This window comes from Chelmon rostratus, chromosome 13 (assembly GCF_017976325.1).
Source record: "Chelmon rostratus isolate fCheRos1 chromosome 13, fCheRos1.pri, whole genome shotgun sequence".
Lineage (NCBI taxonomy): Eukaryota > Metazoa > Chordata > Actinopteri > Chaetodontiformes > Chaetodontidae > Chelmon > Chelmon rostratus.
In genome coordinates, this window is record NC_055670.1 from 22,849,263 (window position 1) to 22,876,174 (window position 26,912).

The 26,912-nt window shown below is 42.9% G+C and overlaps 1 protein-coding gene across 5 annotated transcripts in view; it reads right to left on the reverse strand.

Moving 5' to 3' along the window:
* tns1b (tensin 1b) overlaps positions 1–26,912 on the reverse strand; it is a 146,989-nt gene that overhangs the window by 61,932 nt on the left and 58,145 nt on the right. For all 5 annotated transcript variants that reach the window (XM_041951270.1, XM_041951268.1, XM_041951269.1 and 2 more), the window contains 2 exons: positions 13,799–13,837; positions 521–562 (listed from right to left, as the gene is read on the reverse strand). In XM_041951270.1, coding sequence (XP_041807204.1) covers positions 521–562; positions 13,799–13,837 — 81 coding nt within the window. The remainder of the gene's footprint in view (positions 1–520; positions 563–13,798; positions 13,838–26,912) is intronic.

Consider the following 26,912-nt stretch of genomic DNA (forward strand, 5'->3'; position numbering starts at 1 on the left):
CAGCTGTTTGGTACAGCAGCCTGGCATGATTCCCAGCACAGAAATCCCCGATTGTCTTGTCTGACACCGCATTTTGAGTCAGTCATCATCTAGTACAAAAAGCTGCTAATTTGTTTTTGATGTCAACATTGGATATGTGGGTGTTTTCTTCGGAAACGCCATGAGTTTGCCAGATAATTGGATTTGTACTGGATAAGGCCAGTCCAAACTGCTAACAGGAAACAAGGAGTGCTTCCTGTGGACACCCATACTTGTACCTGAAGTTCTTCACTAAAGCATTTTACTGATAAATGTTTCAGCTGTTTTAAGGTGTATTAGTTGTAAAGGAAGTCCAGCTGGAACATCTCTATTCACTCATTATTAATACCTTTCTGACATCAGACACATGATCTGTCTGCCAGCGGTCAGTCACAGAGGCTGATCATTCGACTCTTTCAGATTCAATAATCTAAACAAAAGAGATGACCTGAGAATAAACAGAAAAAAAAAAAAACGTGTGCACATGCAAGTTGAAACTCACCATGGTGTCTACGTGTTTGAGAGGGAGGTCGCTGCTCGGCGCCTGTTCAGAAAAGACACAGAGGAACAGAAAGCCGGATCAATACCTGCGACACGTCATACCTCAAAAACTCAGCACCATGTTATGTTATGTCATTTCACATCATCTCCTCTCACGCCATGTCCAAGCAACACTCAGCGCCATTCTTTGCCCTAATGTGGCCTGGAGCAGAGTGGGGCTCCACCTTGAATGCGTGGGACCGTCTATAATCCCTCTGTGCAAATATTTACACAAAGAGACAAGTCTACTTCCATTAGCCAAGACCAGAGAGTCCATCCGTGGAACTCGCTTTTTCAGCGCCATATACAGATATGGCCAGAGAGAGAGAGAGAGAGTGACAGAGAGACAGACAGGGAGGATCAAGCCAACAGAGAAAAAGGGGACAGAGAGAAAAGATAAAAGGCGGGAGAAAGAGGACAGTCGGGACAGGCTGAGAGACAGATGGACAGGCAGGCTCGGGGGTGTAGAGGGAGAAAGATGAAGGTAAAGAGAGCAGAGGAAGAAAACATCAGCCATGATGTCATGAGCTTGTGTGGGCTTGGCTCACCGCAGACTACCACACATGCACAGATGCTGCGTACGAAACGAAGCATGAAATATTCAGTCTGAAAACATCAGTCATATCTGTATGAAGCAGAGAGGAAAGTGAAGGACTTGCGGCAATTTTCGCAGACGTGAAACTTTTTCTGTTGTATACAGCAAACGACTGACTCCTGCCTGACGAGGCAGACAGCACGCAGAGCTAGAGTTTGCTCCTTTGTGATCATTAATTGAGGATGCTCGTCTTTGTGCTTGTTTCTATGATCAAATATGTTTCAATCTAAACCAGGAAACAAATTTTGACATTTTATTTAGCTGAAGTTTGTCCCGTTTGCTCTTACTGGACAGTAAAATAATGCACTAAAGCAGCTGGGCAGTGTACTTTTATGTAAATGTTACTCAAACAGGAGAAGATAGTGCATTTACTGGGGACTATTTTCAGCAGCGTGTTAACACAGATTCGGAAAACGAGGAAGAATTGATGGCTGCAGGATGGTGTATGGGGATTAAATGCAACAGTGTGGCAACAATGGAGCTCTATGGCACAGAGGAAGATGTATCAGGCTTTCAACACACTCACACACACACACAAACAATTCTCCCTCTTCTTCTTTACATGGGATTTGTTGAAATAACAATAACGCAGAATATCATGAGAATTATCCTTCAAAGTACAAACAGCCAAGATTTATGTTGTTAATTTGGATGGAAATGCTTCACAGTGGAAGCCTCCCACACAAAGAGCCGGGATGCTCTGCTTCTGTAGAAAGCTTCAGTGGAATATAAACAGTGAATGCAAAGGGTAAATTATAGTCCCCAGAATACAGACTCCAAACGCCCAGAGTAAACCACTGACCAGTGAATCATCCGAACTTTCCCCCACCAACCTACAACATTTCAAGACAAAATGTTGATTCAATTACTAATACAGCGCAATGCCAATGCAGCACAGACGGGAAATTTAACTTAGCGTCAGATCGTGACTATCAGCTCTCTCTACCAGGTAAGCGTGCGTTGTTGCACGTCAGACACGTGGTAGACAGAGTTGCGTCCAGGAATGAAGGGAGAGGAAACACCCGGCTGATGTTTGAGCCTTTAAATGCAGACTGTGGATGTGCTCGGAGACCAAAATTTGCAGCCACAGGCATTTTCACACAAATAGGCCCTATTGTGTGATCACCCAGAAAAACACACACAGACACAAACAATTCTCACAGTGATATATTCTAACATGTGCGTTTCCGCTTCGTACAATTGCAGCCAGATGGCCGGAGTGTGTGTGTGTGTGTGTGTGTGTGTGTGTGTGTGTGATTCAGAAAGCATGAGAAAGCCTGGGAAGTTGTGTATCAGCAAAATAGTCCACAGAGGAAGTGTTTGCAGTTTCTCTTAGTCGTCTTCAAAGGAAACATTTGAAGGGGATCTGTGGCACTGAGGCTCATAATGGTATCAAAGACTTTTGATTTAATCATGCCAATTCTTGCAAGCCACGCACAATAAATCTGATCACAAATTTCAAAGCCAGGGCCGGGTCTTGGCTTTCATAGGCTGTATATTTCACCGACTCAAAACGATTAAATGGTTTAAATTAAATATAGAGCGCCATCCACTCCAACTCAGAATCTGCTGTGTCATCGTGAAGCTCAGATTCAAGGTCGACCCCCAGAGCTGCGTTCAGAGTCATGGTGGATGAACGGGTTGCCGGCCATGTGCGCGTTTCTGTGGTGAGAAACTCCGACAGACGCTGCTGCAAATCAAACCCCTGAAAACACACACTAACGTCACACGTGAGGGCCGATCATCAAGTAAATGCACATAAATTCAACTCTGGTTGTTAACTAGCTAGAACAGAGCTTGTTTTCTCTCTTCAGTTGTTCAATCTCTGGTGAAGTTAACAGCACAGCACAGAAATGACAGAAAGATGCTCGGAAAGCAGTCGTGACCCATCAGCGCTAGCATGTTAGTCGTTGAGGCGCCAGCGACAGTAGCTCGGCAACTGGCAGTGCAAGAAGTCACCAAGCTTCTGGTGCCGCCTATTCCTGGAGAGCATGTGGATGAATCCCATTGAACCACAGTCTGGTGTGACCGCGTCTTAAGGCTTGAGGATTAATGGCATCATGTGGGGAGATCTATCACATTAAACCAAATGCCCCTGATTAAAAAGCTTGATGTGACAGTCCCTTAACACAGTTGTGGTCATATTGTTTGTTGTCTTAATGCAATACAGATATTTACTTAAAGCCATAATGCATGCATAATGTGAAATTTCCAACTTTAGTGCCCGACAGCGAATGCATCAGAAGAGACAGAATCCTGAATCAGGAGAAAAAGTCATGATCTTAATTCTCATGAAGTGAACATGATGCACCTGAATCTACTGTGGCGCAGCAGCAAATGTCAGGCAAATGCCCACAGAGCAGATTGTTGCAGACTCTTCAAATTAAAAGCATAATTTTAGAAAAATCATTGTTCTGTAGCCAAAAGCTTTGCAACACCTGCAGGGAGAGTGACAACACAAACACTACACTTCCAATGCACTAAATATAAGGTTGGCTGGTATAAGGTGGTTCTATCCAGTTAAAAGAGAAGAAAACTCTGTTGCACATCCCTTGCTCAGAGCCATGTCATCACCTTGAGCCAAGTCATCTGAGCATCATATTGCGTTTGTTCTCATGAGAGCAGCTAAATACAGGCTGCTGATCTCCAGCGGGCTGGCAAAAAAGTAGCAGATAAAATAATAGACAAAGAGTGCAATACGTTTTTTTTGCTTCAAAGTAAAACGAGTGGAGAATTTTCTGCTTCATAGCTCAGAATGAATAAATTTGGGAGGTGGAGGAGTTGTTGATCAATACCAATGATTAGAAATACTCTGACAGCTGCATCCTGTCAACATCTGCTGATACTGGCCTCGATTTTGGACAAATTGTGCTATTGTTCGACCAACTTGGCTCTTATATTCAGAGCTTTAGCCATCATTCATGTCAGTTATGTTACACTGAATTCACTGAGTTAAGTGCTGAGATTTGGGGGAATGGCGACATCTCAAAGAATTAAGAAAGCACGATAAGGTTGCAAACAGTTTAGCCAGATTTATCATGGCAGATTGTTTTTATCTCGACGACTTTCTTCAAAATAAAAGAGAGGCTTTCGGAAAGTGAAAGGTTTTGCTCAGTTCTGCTAGCTAGTTGTTGTAGCAACTGGAACATCTTATTGAACTGGGTGCCATCTACATGAATAACTTTGTTGCCCTTTATTGTGGCAAAGGACAAACGCAACACAGAAAACTTAAATGTATACAACTATTATTTCGCTTATTTCAATGACTCACATTGCTTCCTTGAGCCTGACAGCAAGTGTTCTGCAGCCCCGTCAGAAACAACCGATTTAAGCAACTTTATTTGGAGGTAAAACTGAAAGTAAGAACTGTGTGTGCAGAACTACGCAAATGTAATGGGTCAGTTTTACCCTTTGCCTGCGTTTTCTCTTCCTTATAAATTTAGACAGCATGGGGGGGGTTTGTTTACAACTCATCTGTCAGTTTTTTGCCCCATCTGATCGAGTGATGCAACCAGTGTTCCCAGATCCAAGCAATGAAGTTGTAGAGTACGACGTTATAATGACTTTCATTATATAATGAGAGCGGTAATGAACTGGATTTTCCCTATTACACACAGCTCATTCAAGGACGAGCGCTAATAATCTGCCACAGGTCCGAGGTTAGGAGCCCTTTTAAGCGTCCTTTTAAAAAGTGTCACGCGAAAACACACAGATGACGAGAGACCACGGCCTCGTGTCTGTGTCCTGTAAGTGCAGCACATCAGTGCGACTGTCAGCCACAGCTCTTTATCTCTGCCAACGTCGCACCATGTGCCTTCTTTCACATGAGCACAGTGGCTCCTTTGACCAATTTGCAAAATTATAGCCCACTCCTTTAGCGAGGCAGAGATAGCTGGCATTGCTGGGAGTTTCCCCCCTGAGCGGCGAGGATAAACGCAGCCCAAAATGCAGAGCCTCCTGGGAAACGACCCAGGGCTAAATATACAGCCGTGCATCTTAGGAGCTCCAGACACAGCCCATTTAGCTCGGCCCAGCCAGCTCAGCGTGGACAGCGGAGTGGTTAAAATCAGCGCTTTGGGTGTGCAAGGCGAAGAGAGGCTCTCTCTGTGGGAGGAAACAGACAGCTTCGGTTGTGAGCGTCGGAGTGATTCAGTGTTTACGTTCAGTCAGTGAGCCGAACAGGCAATAACTGACTGTGTGTGTGTGTGTGTGAGAGAGAATCTGAAAGAAAACACTTGTTTCTTTATCATCATTCACATATAGCGTATACGTTCATGATTCTGCGTGTGTGATCATGTGTTCGTTGGGTGTGTGGTCACATGGCACCCTGGCAGAAGGAGCGTCGTGTCACTAACCACGCATGGGAAGCTCTGCCGCTGTTTTTCCGTGTGTGTGCCGAGTGCCACACATCCTCACCTCTCCCTCTTTCTCCTAGTACGGCCTCGTATATTTTTAGGACAATTGCTTTCTTTGGAAACCTAAAAGACACACACCATCTGGACTGGCAGCAGGAGTGGCTGCGCACCAGCTCTACTCCTATGTTTACAGTGCGTGTTGGACAACAGCCCACACTGAGAGCTTAGCGGTCTTAGACATGCCTCGATGTGCTTATGTTTCAGCTAAGCTGCTGGAATGATGCAGAAGCTTTCATTTCGCTTTGATGAGAAATTAGGCAGCATTCCTCGCCGGCAATTAAATGAAAAGATGAAAAGCTAACTGTGCATTTACACTAAGTTATTGTTAGAGGGGACTAATTTACAGAGAGTAAAACACATCCCAGAACAGGAGAAATGTGAATACTGTGACAGTGTTTTCTCCTTTACAGTAGTAGTATTCCCCAAATAATGTAGGGTGAGGGAAGAAATAAAGACCTAAACAGTGATTGGTTCTTCTGAGAGGCCACTTATGACTTACTGGGAATGAGTCTTAAATTAAATTATGTTTGGAAATAAATTCTGATCCAGCTGTTTGCGCTTGCAGCATCAGGACTGTTCTGTCTCCAGTAACTACAAGAACTGCCTGTCTGATCTGCTATTGTGGCCCGATTTGCGTCACAGTGGGCAACAGACTGCCAGATGTGACCCAGGACACCTGCAGGGGCTCCCAGCTGACATGTGCAACAGTGCCTTCTAGTGGGCGAAACACAAAATGCACACCCACACACTCGCTGGCATAATGATGGTTTACCTGAGGCCGTTGTGTTTTACACTCAAATTCGTTCTGCCATTTTAAATCTGAGCTATTTTGTCACTCTGACAAGCTAAAACCGTAAATGATTCATTCATTCAGTGACAGAGCATCTTGATCTTCTCCACATTTAGGAAGTGGGTGAAAAATGTTTGTTCGCCTTCAAAGTAAAAGCACAGCTGCTTGGCAAAAGTCTCAACAAATGTTTTCCTCACTAGTGGCTGCCTAAAAAGGCAATCCTGCTGCACTGGAGCTGAAGCCGCCCTGAGCCCATTCTGAAAACCTGATGCTTCAAAACTAGTGGACACATGGAATGTTTGCTCTCACCTGCAAAGGCCATTAGTTCACTGTGGTTTTCAGTGTAAAGCATCCAAGCGTTCATGCTCTCTTCTCCCGCTTGCAAAAATGTATGATATGCACATGTGCACAGGATTTACAAGGGCACATGTTCCTCCCAGAGGAGAGTAGCTCCATTTCATAAAGACAGGTAAGTAGCGGAAATCAGTATCACCATATTAATAATAGTTCAACAACATGGCAAATGCATACAAAATGACATGTAACATAAACTGATGTTCAACACAATAAACTGTCTTCTACTATTATATTTTAAGATCTGACTGTCAAATGCATAAAGCAATACTTATTTTGTTAGTTTTTAATGTCTAATTATTTATAATCCATTCATTTGGACAGCTTCTTTTAGTAAAATCAATAACACAATATAGTCACGTTAACAATACGTTGCTACACACACTCACACACACATACACACAGCTGTTACGCTCTCATGCTCCATGGTCCTTCATCTGCAGCTTTCACACAGCCATGTCCCAGAAATGTAAACACGGCACTGAGGAAGGAGGGGCTGTATCCAGGGTCCAGGGTTAGGGTTCAAGTTGGAGCGTGGACGCTTGCTCCCACCCCTTTGGGGTAGAGGGGCTTCTAGAATGCCAGGGATCCCTTAGGACCAGGGGAGAGGAGAGTGGAGGGTCCTGGCTGTGGGAAAAACCCCTGAGCCGTCTGTGACCCTAAACCACCTCTGGCTTCTCTGTGTTTCTCAGCCCGCCTGTCCCTGCCCCAACTGATATGGAGCGAGCGCTCACTCTGTTATGTAACCAAAAGCCTTTTCCAACATGTGAGAGAGGAGGGAGTCTCTGAAGGCCTGTGCCAAGCATTTTTACACTGTGTGTGTGTGTGTGTGTGTGTGCGCGCACAGAGGCTCTACTCAGTCCCACCCACATGCACACACACACCTATTAAAGCTATTAAACTTGTCACCTTTTCTCCTCCACTCTCAATATTTTAACTCTGCACATGTCCCAAAATGGTAACAACACAGAAACATCACGAAAATAACCAAGGGAAGAAATTGTGCAACCCTTATCTAGACTACTGTGCTTCATCACTTCATTACTGTTTTCATTTCTTTGGCCTGCATGAACTTGTGCATGTGAAAAATGAGATGTTCTGAGCTTTGTGCAATCATTTGTGAGTTATATTTATAGACAAGTATGTGTGTAATGTAGTTAAATGACAAAACAGGTTGTATGTCAGTGCCTTGAAAAATACGTGACAAAAAAGATTCATCTGTTGGTTCAGATCCTGTTGGCTTAGGAGCAGCAGACTAAAGCCTAAGTCACATTTGCCACATGATGTGGGAGTGAGGGTCCCACGTGATGTAAATTTTGTCATATGCCCGCGTTCCCCGTGCACAAATTTTGGGTGGCATGCTGGCTTCACACACTACAAACATGCTAAGTGCACCTGCGCTGGAGAAGCAAGATTGGCTCATTTCTGATGTCTGAAATGTAACTGCGTACAATCTGCAGCTGTCCACATCTGTACTGAAGTATGAACAAACCTAAAGAGTCTACAGCTACGCTAGTAGCTCTGTGAGGCTGCACATAGGGATAAGAGTGTTTATAGCGATGTTGAGCATGCATGTTCACCATCTCAGTTTTGCAGGTTAGCATGCTAACGTTTGCTGACTGGCACTAAACAAATAGTAATGTCATTAGCTTTACATGTTTGACCTGATGATGGCAGTAGATTGCATGTTGTGGGATGACCAAACTACAATTCGTCCTTTGGGGGACATGAACGCATGTAACAAATTTCATGGTAATCCATCCAGGGGAAAAGTCACCGGATCCCGAAGTCATTAGCCTCAAGGCATGTGAATGTCTGTACGAAATTTCATGGCAATTAAATTGTGTTTCAACTTGAAAGGTCCACTAAAGGTCCTTGTCAGGAAAACACGTGTCTTTGAGAACAGAAAGGTATTACTAAAGCTCAGAGCCCGTCTGAAAGTGCGAAAAGTTTCTTTTTTTCTTGGGACGGCACTTTTCATTAAAAGAAACAACTGATTCGTCAATTGGAAACCACACTGAAATGGCTTGATGGGTACAAGGAGAAGGACGGTGGCATGTGATTACAAAGCCTGACACAACGAACGGGCTGAGGGCGACCGCAGTCCAAACCGACGTCTCTTTATGCTGTATTGTCTAACACTGACTGCAGAGCGTAAATCACAGCTCTGCCTGTTGACTAGTCTGTTACGAAAATGGCTCATATTGTATGAGAGTGGAATTGCTTTGACACTCTTAACTGCAAAACCTAACTTGGTGGGATGACTTCATCGAACTGCAGTTTACAAGCCGCTGTTTAGTTGTAATTCAGCACTGTAAACTGACAGGCCAGGTTATTTTTAACCATACAAATTACAAGTGCATTCACAATTTACGTGTTTAAGAACGAACAATGTACTTTAAGTGTGTGTCTCAGGAGTCAAAAGATTAAACATTTCTCTTAACTTTATTTATTGCACTTGTATAGCTCTTATAAATACGGACAATACGTGTAAACAATGACACAAACTGCACAAAGTAGATTTTTAAACAAAAGTGAGAAGTGGGTTTTAAGTGATGTTGCATCAGAAATCATTACCAGATTGCCTACTTTTAGTTAATTACGTGATAACAGCCCCGGTAATTAATGGAGGGGTGAGGGTTTAGCAGGAGGGGAACACTTTCGTTTGCATTTGGATCACAAATTGTGTCAAACAAGATAGAAAAATGCAGCAATAACCTTCCCACTATGTTTCAGACATCATCTACTTGAGGCTGGAAAAATCACTTTGACACAGTACTTAAACTCATTTTATCTTCCCTCCGTCTGAGCTGAAGTGGATGCCCGTAGAGAAATCCAGTCTTTCATGGAGCACCCTTAGGTCTTATATAATATAAACACGCTTGATAAATGCTGGATTATCACGTAGTACACTTAAGAAACACTAACGCATGACACCTGGCTCTTAGTTCAATACTAAACATGTATTTTATGGTCTAGTTTGTACATTCCCAGGGAAATGGGATCATACTGTATATCGTTACAGGATGCCTGGTTGGTGCTTGTATACACAGCGTAATACAAGACACATCAGGGAAATATGTGTGGTTCTAAACACAGCGCTAATTGGACCACATCTAGACCATCTTTGCCCTGCAGTTACTCATTACTTAGCAATGTCCTGGCCCTGTTCCCCCACTACACAAGACCTATAAAAAAAAGAAGCTGGATGACGTAGGTGTTATTGGTTTATGGTTTTCTGAGTGTGTGTGCATATCTTTGCTTGTGAGTGCATGCTTTCTTTATGTGTGTTTTTGGGAGGGGGGGTGTGCTCAGATGTGCAGGCTACCTCACCAGAATCCCTAATATCTCTCTCCCCCATCGCCTCATCCAGACTTTTGTGTTTGTGCAAAATAAAACCGATTCCTGGCAGAGCTGGCTCGACATGAGGGCACATCTGAGGAATGCGCCCAGCATGCTTTACAGCACGCTGCACGTCCAAGTGCGGGGGTCCGGCTGGGGTAGTCACTTCTGTCATCATCGCAGTTGGACGGGATCTTCCAACCACACATCATCAGTTACAATAAACGGGCTGCCAGTTGGCATCACCATCCCACAGTGGACTGCTTCATTCATTCCAGATTCACTCTGTAGACTCCCTCGTTAGTGGGTTGCTATATTTAAATGAGGCCCACCACTTTTAAACTACACAAAATTTGCATCACGCTGGTGCAGCTGAAATTCTAGTGTTTTATTTTTCTACTAAAAGTGGCATCTAGGCCAGATCTGTGACTCTACTCACACAACTCAACTACATTTGTCTAAGAGCACAATTCTTCCAGACACTGTTAAATTAGTGTGAACAGACACATAAAAACCCCAGTGAACACAAGTGACACCTCTTGCATCTAGTAGTCAAGCAGCTGATCTGATTCTGCAGAACAGGCAAACTATGACTAGCAGACTTTTTGGCGATCACTGTCAGGACTGTCAGGGCCTCTTCCACTGGTGAGTAACATTAGATATGCACATTTTCTGAACTCAATTATATTTTGCAGGCCGGGTGGGAAGCTTTGGTGGGCCCGACGTGGCCCTTCAGGCGCCCTGTTGACGATCACTGTCATAAAGATTCACGCAGACCGCATGACGTTTGCCACGTGGTACCTGAAAGACAAATTTCACCTAGTTTGTTCAGATCCATGACCGGTCTCGACATTCTTCAGATATGTTTCATTTTAAACCAACATGAACGTCTCCGTCTACTCTGGAAGATTGTTTGATATGATACCAAATGGTGTTTCCAAGTCAAGAATGAACTTTCAGTCTCATCACACTTCTTGTTCAAAACCTCTCCTAAAGAAATTACCCACAATGCGAACAGTTCTGTTGGAGATTTTTTTAAGCTTGTAGCCTTCAGCCTGAGCTGATGTTGACTCAAGTGACATCATGTGAGGCAATTATCAGATTTTGCGCAACTCCCTCTTGAGCCACAAAAGGATTAATCCACCCTTTTTTTCACATATGCAGTAGTACTCCCCAACACCTGTAAGCAGACGTTGATGTGTAACATCGGTGGAATTCCCCTTTAAGCCAACAACAAGTCCTTAAAGTGCCCAGCAAAAGGGAAATTTGGGAAAAACAACACCAACAATCTACGTAAGGTCGAGAGATAAAACCCTAAATCCCACAAAATGCTCCTTGTGTTGAGACTGTTTAGTCAACATTGTTTCAAAGCCAAAAAGATGTTTAGCTGTTTATGGTTGGAGCACCTTGGAGATGAGTCAGATAGAGTGCAGGAGGGAACACACAGACACACAGACACACACACACACACGCACACACACACAATAATTAATTCATGTATGTTTGCGATCACTCACTTCAGTCTGCAACTGGATTAATCCTGCAGTTGCAACTGGCCTTCTGTCATTTCAAACAAGTAATTTGTTTTGGTTGGAAGACTCCCTGTTCCAAATACAAACCATAGAAAATTAAATTTAGTTAAAAAATGAAAAATTACCATATCTTTAAGGCCTGTTTATAAAATATATTAAACTTTACTAATATAATACTTATTCCCATTTCTTCTAAGCCAATTCAGACAGAGGCAGCAGGTCTCATTATGCTTCTGCTGAGAAACAGCTGCATGAAAATATCAGATTTTCATTTCACTCAGAATGCAGCATTATCATCCAGTAATAAAGTTACATATTTTGCAGCTCGCTCCATCTCAGTGGAATGCGGAATGAAATTCTCCGTCTTTCTAACTGTTTTTCTCCGACTAAGTTGATATATGGCCGATATTGCAATCAGCCTGCACCTGAGTGGGCCAGTAAATCATGTTGCTCTGTGGCAGCGAGCAAAGGAATTCACCAAACAAGGGGCCGAGGGGAGCTCACACACACCTCAGGCTGGAGCGCTGCTGCTGGGAAGGCTCGCAGGCATGCACGCCTTCACGTCCACACGATCACAAACAGCATCATCCAGTTCCCGTCTGTCACAGTCACCGCCATGGCTGTGCAGCAGAGGGGCGGCACATACTGTACACGCAAGCACAATGGTCTACTCATCCATGTACTTTACTATAAACTGAATACAACTCAGGTGCTTGAAAGCAACCTGTGCCCAGTCCATATCTACTTCCTATACTTCATATCTTTCCAATTTACCATCCAGCTTTCTTTATAGGCCTTGAAAACCAGTGTCATTTTCCTTTTTTTCTGCCTCCACACTCCTCAGTGGTAAAGGAACATCAACAAATGTTTTATACCTCAACTCGTCAGCATTTATGAGAGCAATCAGCACCTTTAATGCAGGCACGAAAGCCTCTGGGGACGCTCCTGTTGGCAAGCAAAAGGAAGCAGATAAATGGAGGGAGATGCCCTGCGGCCTCTCTTTCCTTCAGCCTTTTTTTGCGCTATTAAAACGGATAAGTGAAGAGGAAGAACATAAATGTATTCTGTGTTGGAGCAACTTCACTAACATATATTTTCCTGTATACTGTCTGACTGCACATGCTGTCATAAAAAAATGATCATTTTAGGTCTGCGAATGGATTTCCTGTGCAGCACTGTGACTGATGCAGTCATACCCGAGTGGACTAAGAACTTCCTAGTAGCAGCTTGTAGTTGATTGACACCACAACAATCGGTCAGAGCTGTCAACTAAGAGGTAGCAGCACTAACAGACTACAGGTTCAGTTAGTGAAGTGAATGTTTATGCCATATGGAGGCCAACAGGTAGTGTGAGAGGGTAGATCTGTGGTGAATTCTTGTACTCAGCGTCCAAAGGTGTTCATTTCCGAAACCAAAGAGCTCAGGTCAAGAGCAGCCCTTTAACAATGCCCAGAAAGCATAGCCCATACAGCTGCACATCTTAAACAGATGTCTTCATGTTGAAAGCATCTAGTGCAAAAGCATCTGCAGAGGATAATAACATGTTCTTGCTTGATTACTGCAGCTTTTATGAAAGAAAAACAGGACATTTCGAGAAATATTTTCTCTGCGAGCATAGAAAAGTGCAGGGGATATTTGCTTTGGTTTGTCAAGCACCCAAAACCACTTAAACACATAACATATGAGAAAGAGAGTGAGCGAATAATCATGCCAATACCAAATAAGGCAACAGAGCAAGCACATTTTTTATTGCCCTTGCAAAATCACTTCATACTCAGACTACATCCCACTTTGCTCAGTGTTACTTTAACCACCAAAAGACGTCATCATGATATCGCAGATTCAAGGACACAGCTTTTAATTTCCCTTTCTTATCTGGATGATTTTTGTGCCACAACAGCTAACAAGCTTCAAAATCCTTCCTTTTTTTAACGTTTTTAGCAGAACAGGGGAAACAACTGATGGTTAGGTCGGGTAAAGTGTGGTTTATTTATATATCCCTAAATCACAAGTTTGTCTCAGGGGGCCTCCAGATAATGGTTCATTATCTGCAACAGTAACTGCCTTGTTAGCGTAGCTGATAGAGGCTGTTACTTTCCAACCCTAGTTGCAGTAATTCTGCACCTCCAAGGACCCAATACTGCCTGCTGAGTACATGCTGTACAGCATGGAAGCAATTACTGACATTAACAAAAAAAAAGGGGTTACTTACCAGCTCATAGTTTGTTGCTGGAACACAAGATGAAGACACCTAAAAACAAAAAAAGACAACTTGTTAGTCACATCCTTGCATATTTGCAGTTAGTGCATGTTACTATAACATAATAAATTGATTGTAAAATTCCTGCATTTATTGTATTTAACTTAGGCTTTATGGTTTCACATCACGAAAGTGCACCCAACACGCTTTAATGTGCTACCAGTGTTGCAAACCAGAGTAAAAAGACAAGCCTAAAGCTGCACTACTCTGTAATGAAAAAAAATGACTGTGTGCAATGTGGAAGTGCTCACAGTGACGAACCAACAGAAAATTATCAACCAACTGTGCAGTTCTTTTCAAGGCTGTGGAGCGTTTTAGCATCTTTCAGCTTATTGTTTTGGTTGTACAGCATCAAACTTTAGTGCTTTGTTTCACTCTAATCGCTCTCATCACCCTCCTTTCCAGCAGCAGCAGGAAGATATTTTCAGGAAACTCTGATAAACCCACTCGACACAACTGAATCAGCACCAAACAAGTGTGCTCGTGAAAATAGTGGCGCATGTGGTGGCTAGATGCTAACTGCTATGAATCAAATGAATGTAAAAATAGGTGACTGCCTGCTGGTGTGAGCCAAATCAACTTGTAATATGTTAGTATTGTGTTTACAACAGATTGTTGTGCTGCCCTCAAGTGGCCAAAAAATGAGTAAGGCAGCTTTAAATAAGGCTGTTTATGATGTTCTAAGTGTACTGCATGCAGCGTTTGCAATAGAAAAGACAAAGCTTAAAACTGCACTGGTCAACCATCCCTACAACAATAATGACTACAGAACCCAGCAATGCTATCAGGTTGAAAGACAAGGTAATGAGACAAGTGTTACCACAACATTAACCTGACCAAAGAGCTTAACCGTTCATCTCTCCAGCTACACCTCTGATCTGACACTGTAAGATCCCATTTAACACAGCTGTGGTATCAAGAAAAGTTGGTCAGCGGTGGGATTGCTCCAACAGAACTCATGATCTGTCAAGTGGCCGGGCTAATCCGATTACCCTCCGACAGCTTCCACAATCATTCTGGGAGCTTGGAGCAAGAGCGTGAGGACTGAGGCTGATAAACAGGAAGAATATAATGATAATGGCCTCTAACAAAAGATTTAAATGAAGTGCTTCCAGAAAAAGACCATTTGATGAGGATGAAGACAAACAGGACGTCACCACTGATGTTTCCTTCCTGTGCGTGTCGCCATTCTGTCCCTTTGTTACTGTTTCACTATCATTTTTCTGATGCTGCACACAGGAAACGATCCCTGCAAACTTAATTTTCACCAGTTAGCCACGTCTACCACCATCTCCGCTGCAGATAACTGACAAATGGCAAGTGATTGCACGGGACAGCTTTATGATTCCAGTGGGCTTTTTGACTTGTTAGTATCCTTCATCCTTCTTTTATTGCTACCACAAGCCTGTGTCTGTTTTAGCTTTGAAAGATTAGGCCTCAGGGTTATCACGACGGTTGACCTCTGAAAGCACCTTTCATCTTCGCTACTGCTCAACTACTCTCCTTATCCAAGACTAATTGTGTCATTGCATGAACACAAGCCCTCCGCTCTGTTGGGGTCTGCTTTGTGTTACTGTTGAAGGAAGCACATTCCGCATCTGCCCACAGACATAAAACGCAATGCTGGCCCTCTTAAACATGTCTTAAGGTTTTGCATTTCTAAAAAGTTGTGAGCTTTCATAGAACTTTGTTGGAGCTTTACAGAATGTTATTAGGCTGAAACTGAACCAAGAATTTTTGGCCTTTTTTTACTGCATTGTCTTGCTACTTTTCAGCCTCAATATAGTACACACTAATATGGATATAGACGCAATAAGCCAATACTCCCCTACACACTGACACAGCTAATTCATCTATAAGGCTCTAATTCAAACCCCAACCAAGTAATTTGAAACTAACAAGGCCCCAAACAGCTATTGTAATATGGTTACAGCATTATTCAATTGGATGAATGATCTTCTGTACTTTGAGGTGTAGCATGTTGGACCATCCACCGGCTTCCAAACCAAACGGACCTCTGGATGACTGCCGTTGTGATGTTAGGATGGCTGATTAGATTCATAAAGTTGAGGATGTGTGAGTCACCTTGGGTCATTAAAGCCTCTTAGTCTCTTTTATAGCCGTTACCCCATGTGGAATACAGGAATGTTGTCTCTAAACAGGAAATGACCTTTATCAGATTACATGTTTTAGCAGAAGAAGCAGCTGATACACTGATATGAAAAAAATGAATCACATGCTCTGACACACTCGCTGTTAGCCCCTCCATAATACTTTCCCATGCAAGCAAAAGCGAGGTGGAAGGAAGAATCTGTTTAGATATTCCATGGGCTCGGCACTGCTGCTTGTCATGGTTGCCCAACACGTTGTCCTCTGTATCAACAGCCTACTTGAATGATGGCATCCCAGTGGAATGCATCTCTGTTTTTTAAAATTTATCTGGCATGGTGGAGTGCGTCTGGAATCGACAGGATACTGTATCTCTGTCTGGCTCAAATCACCTCCATTACAAGTTATTCTAACCCTCCCATAACCCCCTCCATTCCCCCAAACCCCCGTCCTACTCCACCATCCTTATCACTCCATGCGCGGTGACATGCCGTTCTTCTCCCAGAGGCCCAGCTCCTTCTGGTGCCCCCACCCCTTCTGCCCTGACTCCTCAGGCCTGGTCAGTGTTTCCACCTGACGCTGCCTCTGCCCTGCAAGATGTTGACAGATAGTCCACCTGCAGTCAGAAGCCTTTGAGAATGTTCATATGCACACTGCAAAAGCCAAGTTACAGGCAAGTTTTTGGAGGATCCTGTTTACATACATGTTTCACAATGCATTGTGAAGTGCATTCAGAACTGTACTTAGAGCTGTCCACTTGTGATCGGATCACCCGGGGTGCATGCAAGCACACAAACCAGGCTGAGTACCTCAGAGCATTGAGCTGAGCTACTTTCACTTTGCCATTATCAAGATGGAGGAGAAAAATACCGCGACTGAACAGAAAGAATCAGAAACTGACATCCAGTGTCTTAAAGTTTGAAAAACCTTCAAACCAAACTTCTTGGGTCATAATTCAGCTTTCAGTTGTAACTTGTGGCAGCACACCAACACCAGTGCAGCCCACAGAGCTGATTTTCCTTTGTGTTGTTGTCAGTCTGAAGGCACCATTAAGCTGTGTAGATGAATACACTGCACACTAATTTGACTGAGAAACCTTTCATTCAAAGATTCAGCCATCAGATAAAGTGAGAGGAAATTTAAGCATGAAATGTGACATTCTAGGTATACCATGTCAGCAAACAAGAGGGCAAATCATACCACAAAGAGCTACTTCATGAACAAGTCTCCTCTCCAAACATCAAACTTGCAACTGACATTTAGTGAAATGTCTATGTGAATGTCTTGTCTAATAAAATTCATAGACTTTTTTTTGTCCTAAACAGAGTTGTTGGAGACAACATCACGGTCAAGTTAGGCAGTGTCTCCAGTGTAATGAAATCTCTGATGTAAAGGTCAGGTTGAGCGGGTAGGTAGTCTGCCCACATCAGAATAGCTCACATTTTCCCTCATGCTAAGCAGTTGCCTCTTAACTTGTTGCTGGAGTGAACTGGCTTTATTACAGCCTGGTGAAGCAGTCACAGCCAGGATCTCCCAGAAACCACTGACAAAAAACATCCTATCTGAAATCAATGCAGGGATTTCTTAGACATGCTGGGCAGCTTAGTTAGTCCACCGCTTTAGTCCAGACTGAAACATCTCAACGATGAGTCCGACTGACTTTGGTGAACCTTGGATTTTTCCTGTAGCTACAATGAGCTTGAGGTGAAATTTAGCACAGACATTCATGACCCCATTCGGATGAACTTCAACAACTTTGGTGATCCCTTTTTGTCTCGCAGCGTCATAAACTGAAAATTTCCATTCATTAAGCATTTTTGGGTTATGGCTTAATATCTGCAAAACCAATGATATTTCCATCGGCCTCAGCTATATTTTGTGTTTAGTGCTAATTAGCAAATACTAGCATGCTAAACTGAGAAGCTGAACATTACACCTGCTAAACATCAGCATGCTAACATTGACACATTGAGCATGCTAGCATGCTGATGTTAGCATTTAGTTCAAAGAGAACAGAGCTGCTAGCTCTTAGCTGGCTGTCCACAAATAAGTCAATTAAAACAAGTCCATCTTAATACAATACTCACATGGTAAATAAACTTTCAGGCTATCACAAGACAAGTTCAAACCATGGCCTAGAACCATGTTTAAATGCACAATTTTACATCTGAGTCCAGCATGAAATGTCTGATGAAATTAGTGGTAATGATAAGTAATGCACTGGATGCGATGTAACCAGTGGCTTCTGAATCACATTTGAATTTAGATGAAAACCTACACAAAGCCTTTGTCCGTGCTCTGCGGTGCGTGGGGAGGAGGTCTGGCGACAGCCTGTGTTGATGCTATCGGGAGTATTCAAATGAGCGTAATATAATAAAGAATAATTGTGTTGTTGCATTCCGAACATGCTTGCATTAACGGCAATAAACAAGGGCCCATTTCCTGCAGACAACGGTCCATGTCAGACGTCTCTGGCTTGTAGGACAGCGTTCACATGCAGTCAGCTTCCTGCTGGCTACTGAAACACACCAGATGCAATCATGTTATGCAACTGATGACAGTCTCCCAGGTCTGAATATGATAATGACCCCTTCTAATGGCGTGGCTGGTGTACAGCCTTAAATAAATGATGAATTAAGTCAGTATTTGGGTAAACAACCTGCAGTAAAACCTCTGCTATGCTTACGTCTGCAAAAAAAAAGTTAATGTAGGAAAATCAAACAGCAGAGTGATAAAATCGTGGAAGAGGAAAGCACATTCCTGCTTTACACCAAGCAGTGGAGTGATTGCCACGCAGGTTAGCTTGTTTCCACTGTGGAAAAGAGCGTGGGGATGTGCACTGCAGCTTAAAAAAAAAAAAAAAAAACTCTCCCAAGCCCTCTGAGCTGGCATATAAACACACGGCTGCCCTGAGTGCTTTTATGTTTATCCAGCTCCTTGCATCTGGCACATCCCAGCAGAACTATTCAGTGTGCAAATTCAATTTGTGAGCCGTAACCAGTAACAGAAGGCTTTTCTGCCTCCGTGATGGTGGAGTGTGCCAGAGTGCGGGTCCGTATGGACTTATTGGGATATTATCAAAGCACAAAGGAATGATGGGAGAGCTCTGGTCCACGTGCCCATGTCCTATCACTTTGTGTTTATCTGCTTCTCTATGTCCAATTATTGATTTATGTTCTTCTGTATGTACACTGAATGACATTTGCAAGAATCTCGATGCCAACGCTCATTTTATGTTCATTAACTTGTCTCTTTTCTACATTTCTTTTCTTTTTCTGTTGTCTGTCACTGTTTTCCTTCAGGGAAAGTTGTGGAGAGTTTGATTTATTGAGCAGATTGGACTGCAGGACATGTACACGACTGAACAGCAGTCTCTGAACACTGTTCCTTGTCTCAGTGCTGCTGATTTATGTTTGAGTGTTAGAAACACTTCAGGAATGAGAGCAAGCGTGCGTTTCTGTCTTCTTTTTTATGTCTTTGCGCAGAGGTATACTGTAAGTACTGTGAGTGTGCTGCCTTGTGTGCAGTAAAATTTCTTAGAGCAGCAGCGATTAGTCCATTAATCAATTAGTCGATGAACAAAAATTTAATCCGCAAGTATTTTAATGATGGTTTCAGTCATTTATCGAGTAAACACACCAAACATTCTCACGTTCCAGCTTCTTTAATGTGAGGGTTAGCTGCTTTTCTCTGTTTTATATCACTGTAACCTGAATTTGTTGGTCAAACAAAATGACACACCTGAAGAAATCTGAAAGTCTAAACGATCAACTGAACTGAAAATAGAATAATCATCACTTGCAGGCCGTCCACATGCCTACGTGCATGTACTGTTAAAGTCTTGGAACAAGTGTGTGTGTGTATACACTATATAAAGATTAAGATTGACGTCACAGCAGTAGCAAATAGCCAAACAGAGATAAAACTGCGATAGATCAAACAAATATGAAAAAACATTGTAAAGAACACATGCATACTTTGTTATTCTGCTTGTATCTGAATAACTTGAGCCCCAGAGGGATCTGACGGACTCTGCATGTCCCTGCCATGTTTCTCCTCCACAGGCGGGACTCAAGTGGCGCTCTGCCGACCGCAGCGCCTGTTCATTCTCACCCCGTCTTTGTTGGACAGGTCTGACGGCGTGGAGAGGGGAGAAGCTACGGCTTGTTTCTTTTGTTCCACAGCTACAGCGGGGGTCACGTTCCCTTCCCAGGCTTTTTCAGCTAAGAGCCGGTATTTACCAGCACGCTAATTTACACATTCGGCATGGCTCTCACTGTCTGGCACCGGGCCAAGCGGTGGAGGACGAGGAGGAAGGGGGAGGGAGGCGTGGGCGAGCAAAGGCTGCAGCCATGAAGAATCAGGGTTGAGGGGGAATGTACGCCCTTTGGCATCCACAGACGTTCCTGACTTAAAGAGCTGGTTGTATTTCCACTTTGCTATTTTTGATGGGAACCAAACCAGTTTAAAGGTGTTTTCACTGCCAATCCCATTTCAGGTCGAACTGAAGCGATTCTTAAACAAGAGCTCTTACCCAGCGACAGATGAGAAGATCGATATCTGGGTCTTCTCTGTTCGAACAGTCCAGAGAAATGTCTTGGAGGAGTTTTGCTTATCTTAGCTAAAGACAAGACGGGGGAAACTTCAGCCTCTGTCCAAAGTGAAAAATAGTCTCACAACATCTCCCTATTTTGTTTCTTAGTGACACTGTTAAGATGAAATCATTTTTCCACATGATGTCATTGGACATCTGCTCACTCGCAGGAGGTGTTAGGAACCATTGTGAAGACATAAGACAGAGAGAACAAGGCCAGCACGGGAGACTTCAACAGAAAAAGACTGGAGGAGTCACTATAAACCAAAGGAGGTGGTGTGTATCTGACATTCAGCTCAAAAACATTGGAACAATAATCTGTGTCTGCTATTTTTTTCACAATAAAAGTTCAATTACTTTGTTGAAAATTCCTCTAAATCTAGAACTTATGTTCATTTCAAAAGCTTAACTGCTGGACACATTATGTTCATCGCTGTTTCAGGGTTTTAAATCGCGCTTGTATAAGCTGCACACTGGAACACAAATAGCTTCCAAACTTGTTCTAATGTCACACATCATCTCACATGCACACGGGTTAAACTGAGATTTAAGGTGAGCAGGAACTTTCCCCATTCAGCAGATGAATGTGAAAACAGCATCTTAGTGTCAAACCCCGTACATACATCATTCTGCACAGTGAAGCTCAGACATCACAGAGAAGAAATAAGCAAAATGTATTTTATTTAGTGGAGAGAGACTACGAAGCTTACTCTACCCCTAAACCACAGGACTGACTGCCAGGTCAGCAGCTAGTCCCAAAAATGAACCATTTTGATGTATGTCTTCCACTGTACCCTTAAATACACAGAAAGATAACCACATAATATGATATTGTGGTTCTTACAGTTATTGTGGTAACTGTAAGCACTAATATTTAACATGGTAGAGTACAAGATTTGCCCCAGTCTCAACCATAATCGTATAACACAGTGCTGAGCTCCAGAGGACACACGAAAGAAATGGGACTCCAAAACAGTCTGAATTCTGAAATAAAAACTGAATCATTTCCAAACAAACTGTTTACTGTTTTCTGAAGTGTTCCTGAGCCCATGTATTCATCTCCTTTATCCAATCATGTGTTCACAAAGTGTTGAACCTCCCTCCATCTTCGCTGTGAACCACTGAGCCTCTCCAGGATGCTCCTTTCATACCCAATCATGATACTATCACCTGTTACCAATCACCCTGTTTACCTGTGGAATGATCCAAACAGGTGTTTTTGGAGCGTTCCACAACTTTCCCAGTCTTGTTCCCCATCACAACGTGTTTGAAACAGATATTTCCAAAAATCAATGAAGCCGATGAGGTCAAGTATTAAATATATTGCCTTTGTGCTGTTTTCAGTTGAGTACATGTCAAAAACTTTCTATCATGTCAGATGCTCGTAATCAGCAGATGAAGTTGCCTCCATTTGCGGATGAAGATCATGTGATATGACTGAAAGCTGTCGAACAGCTGCTAAATGGACTTGTTTTGGCTGCACCGAGTGTGCGTGAGGAGTGCCTCAGTCTCTTGTTGCCAGGCGTGAAACTGGACAAGCTGAGACGAGCCTGCGCTCAGAGTCGACCGCGCTGACATTTAGCAAACCACGACAAGGTGAGCTGCTAACTCACGCTGAGCCAGAAGGCTCGGAGGGAAGAACATGACAGACTCGCATTAACCTGCGAGGATCTCACTGCCACACTCACTCAGCCTCCCACACTTTGCTGTTCCTAACGACAGCTGAATGAGCAGGTTTGGGTTTCACATTTAATCCCGCCAAAGTCTCTCCCCGTCTTTCGCGTCCTCTGCTTCTCCTCTGCCTCCTTCATCTACATCGCTGTCAACTCCCCTCTCTTTTGCACAAAACAGTTTTCCTCATGCACGCCCCCCACAGTCCAATATGGGAAACGTTAGAATGGACATTACGTAAGAATTGATCGTGAGGGTCTCTCTTTGCTCCGTATTGTTTTGAACACCATCACTCAACAGTTCTGACATTTGAAATCCACTGAAAGAATATTGATACGTTCTCTGATCTGCATAACCAGACTCCTGCAAGCATTAATCACCGCTGCGCCAGCACAAATATTACCATAATAAATATTAATAATACGTCCAGGAAGGCAAAATCAGCACTGCCGTTAGCAGGTCATAAACAAGCGATCAAGGCCATTAAATTTTGATTTCCAGCATTTAGACATTGAAAATAAAGTCTTCACAGTCTTCCTTTGATGGAGAAATATCCACATTTATATCAGAGAACGTGATCATTAATGAGCATACCATTCAAAATGTAGAAACCTAATGAAAATCAAGCTGGAAAACTACATTTTACACAAGGAAGAAACAAAGTACACATGCTGTATTTTTTCTGTGTACACATGTTGTTTATGGCCGGACAAACGTCTCCACATCTTTCAGCACCGGTCCTCATGTCTCAGCTGCTTCGACAGATTCGGGAACTTTGCACCGACACTTCCTGTCTTTCTGTTCGAGACCAAGCCCCCTTCCCCACCAATCAGCCATGAAAAGCAAACAACAATATGAGGGCTTTCTGGCAAAACTACGGAAACATGTCTGCTTTCTATAAACATTCCTCAGAGAGACGTGAAGGCTTGATAAGAGAAAGAAAAAAGAAAACAACCTCTCCACCCTCCTGGCCGGCTGAATGCTGGCACACACACACACACACACACACACACACACACACACACACACACACAGGGCACATACTTCACATAGTGTTCACATGGATGTTCAGTCATATGGAAACTGCAGTTTCAGTGATGTTTTTAATTGATTTAAGTGAGCGTGACTCAAAGCTAAATAGTTTCACGCTTCATCCATCACCTCGCCACGAAATTCTAATTTATGTATAATCTGAAAGTCATTGGTTAACATGGTAATCATGAAGATATTTCAAATGAAGTCTTTACTCCTAATATTTGCCATTTTCCAGTGAAAAAAGTGCATTTTAATTTATAAAATGCCAGTAAAAAACAACATGTTAATCCTTATCTGTGGACTGGATTTACTGGTAGCAACACAGATGATGTTGGATTTGACTCTGCTCATGTGATTGACGCACGAGACAGGACCAGACCTTTGGAACCAGAGTTGAGAAATGGTTATTATGATTAATACATCAAAGTCATGAACACGTTATCTAATGCAATGATGAAAAAAAGTTGAAAGCTGTTGTTTCAGAAAACCTTAAACAGGGTGGAAAAAAGTCCCCACCCACTCGATTCCCGCCTGGTTCCACCGCTTTCCAACAACTTCTGATATGAGTGGAGGCCTTTAGAGCCACAGCCAGGAGCTGGTTCTCCAAATCTGCCGTAAACCTTATAAGAAGCTGTATGCAGTGATGTAATATGTGACCACAGGGGTTCAAAGCGATGGCAGCTTGTCAAAGTCTGTCAGATTCACGTCGAAGAATTAAAGTTGACAACTAAATCCAGAGTAAATGACTTAAGATAGGAGCCGACTGGTGTGGTGTGAGGTGAAATCCTAAAATATGACATCATGAACCTCCTGAACAAACACTGAAAGACCTCAAACCTGGAACTGGGCTTGTGGTGCAGGTTCGCTCACAGGGATAGAAAACATTAAACGACAACATCCAGAGTTTTCTACCTCTTTCCATAGATTTGGTCAGAAACAGTTCCATGTTACGGATTAGCTATGAAACCAGAACATGTTTAGAAATGGGGACGCTCTCAAGCATCCTGCAGTCCTGAAAGAACTGGTCCACATTTGAGTTCATGCTCAGGATCTTGGTTTCAAATCAAACTTCTGTCAGAGCTTTCGCTTGATTGTTGAGCCCTTAAAGACGCTTCAACAAATCACTACTTTGTTATGTCGGACGAGGAAGAGACTAACTCTTCCCCAAACTACTCAGAAGGTAAAACATCCAGACTAACCATCCTCCAAACCAGTAACAAGGCAAAATTACCCTGAGAGGGTTTAATCACTGAAATTGAAAACAGACTGGAAAGTTTCTACAGAAATTGTTGGAAAATGTAAACGGTAAATCCTGTTCATCTTCTATACTGACGGGAAGCAAACTGATAGATAAGGGTCCATACTGATCTGTAACATACAGACAGGAAAAAAGCAGCCATCTAAAGCAAAGATTTACGTCTGTCCGACTTAGTTTCACCAGTTGAAGGGGCACTAATCTCAAACAGACACTGAAATTCAACCAGAATGAGGCTGCACCTAATTCTACCTCTATGGTATAACATCCTAAGCCAAAAGCTGTATAAATCTATAGGTCTGCAGACTCAAAACGCTCCACGGGGTCTAAACATGATGAAACTTCAGCTGAGTTTCATTGGAGGAGCCACATTCAATAAGCATCATGTTGCTTTGAAGCCAAAAGGGGTCTGTGTTCCTGAGACGGAGCCCTGCAAGGGTCAAATAAGGCCGGCCACCTTTACTGCAATATGAGGTCCATCATGGCGTTACTGTCACTGCAAATGCAGAACAATGCCATTTGGTGATTTTTCAACGTAAAGCTGCTTGTCAAACTAAAACGCCACATTAAAGACTGGGAATGTTTTTTTCCTTCTTTCTAAACGCTCGACTATGAGGGCCATTATGCCAGGCTTTAAGCTTGATTGCATGGAGTCATTTAACAGATTAGCCGTCATGAAACGTTTCACTATAATGTTCCTCTTTTTAGGGGTATTACAAGGAGTTCCTCTATTTCAGGGGTATTAGACTGTGAGGGTCTGCAGAAAGCTTTCATCTAAGCGTGCTGGCACCAGCTTTCACCGAAGGACGAACAGGGAGAAACGGGGATTGTGGGCTTCATTTGGAGTTGAGCTCCACTGATCACAAGTTTTCGACCTGATTTGATGCACAATTCTGGTCACAGTGAGTTTGATTTGTCGCACAAAATAAAACCAAACAATTAAACTGCAAACATTACATCAGCTCTGAGCGAATGAATGGGCACGGTTTGGTCCAAGTTGGTGGGCTTCGTGGTGTCCTAAAGGTATTGAGCTGTTACAGCCTCAAAGCAGTAAATTGTAAAGGGGTCCACTGTTCATTTTAACTGCAACGTTAGTCTCCGGATATGTTCCTTCATACACTCTTTAAACGCCTTCCTCTGGGCCTGTGACAGCAGTTTCTCATGTGAGCCAGACAACCTGCTAAGTAACGACCATAAGTGAAACATTATATGACGCCCTTGAAAAATGCGAAGCTTTTACTGTGCCCTCACTGGATGCTATTAATTATACTAAAAGCCCAACAGTAAGGCATGATGCTTTGGCACAGCTATAGATTATTTATGTTGCTAATGTATTGCAGGTTCACTATACGCGCCAGCGTTTAGTCCAGAGGACAAAGGGTGTAAATAAATTGCTGTGCACACACCTCAGCCCGCAGAGCATTTCGAGAGGATATAAGAAATTCAACAGTATCACATTAGACGAGATATGCATCAAGCTATGCATTGATTTAGCCTGTTCTGTATATGCAGACTTCATACTTGAGGATAGCATTGAGTGAATGTTAAACATCGTCTCACTTGCTTACATTTAAATGTACCTTCACGACCTTAAATCAAGGGTCAATGCCGAGTTTTCTGTCTATCTACTGTATCTATCCATCCATCCATCCATATGTATGGATCTATCCATTCATCCATCCATCCATCCACTATATGTATGGATGTATCTACCTACCTACTTACTGTATCTACCACCCATCTATCCATCCATCCATCCATCCATCCACTATATGTATGGATGTATCTACCTACCCACTTACTGTATCCACCCATCTACTGTATCTTCCATCCATCCATCTATCCATCCATCCACGAAATGTATGGATGTATGTATCTGGCTACCTACCTACTGTATCCACCTATTTATCTACCTACTCTATCTATCTATCCATCCACTATATGTATGAATGTATCTGATCTTTCTCCTGTATCTTGGAGTTGGTGGTCTATATGCTGTTGTGAATTGAACACACTGAACCAAGCTTCCAGTTTAATAAAATGACTTTTAAGAGAGACATTTACAAGTACTTTGCAGTCACAGCGTGTTCTGTATCAGTAAGGAAAATACTAAAGAACTATGTCTTTTACAACACATAGTAACGTGAGAGGCTAAAGCTGTGTCTGAAACACAGATACACACACACACCAAGGAAGGATTACATCAGCAGAGAAGCATGAGAATTCATGCTGCTGGTTTTATATGGTCATGGACCACTGCCTTATCCATAATCCCACAAACGCACACACACACACACCTTCCCTAACCTTCCTGCGCCTGTCCTCGCTGCATGTGTGGTTGTGTGTGACTGTGGTTAGGCATCTATCATGAGTTGCCTAAAGGAAGGACGGGGGGTTGACTG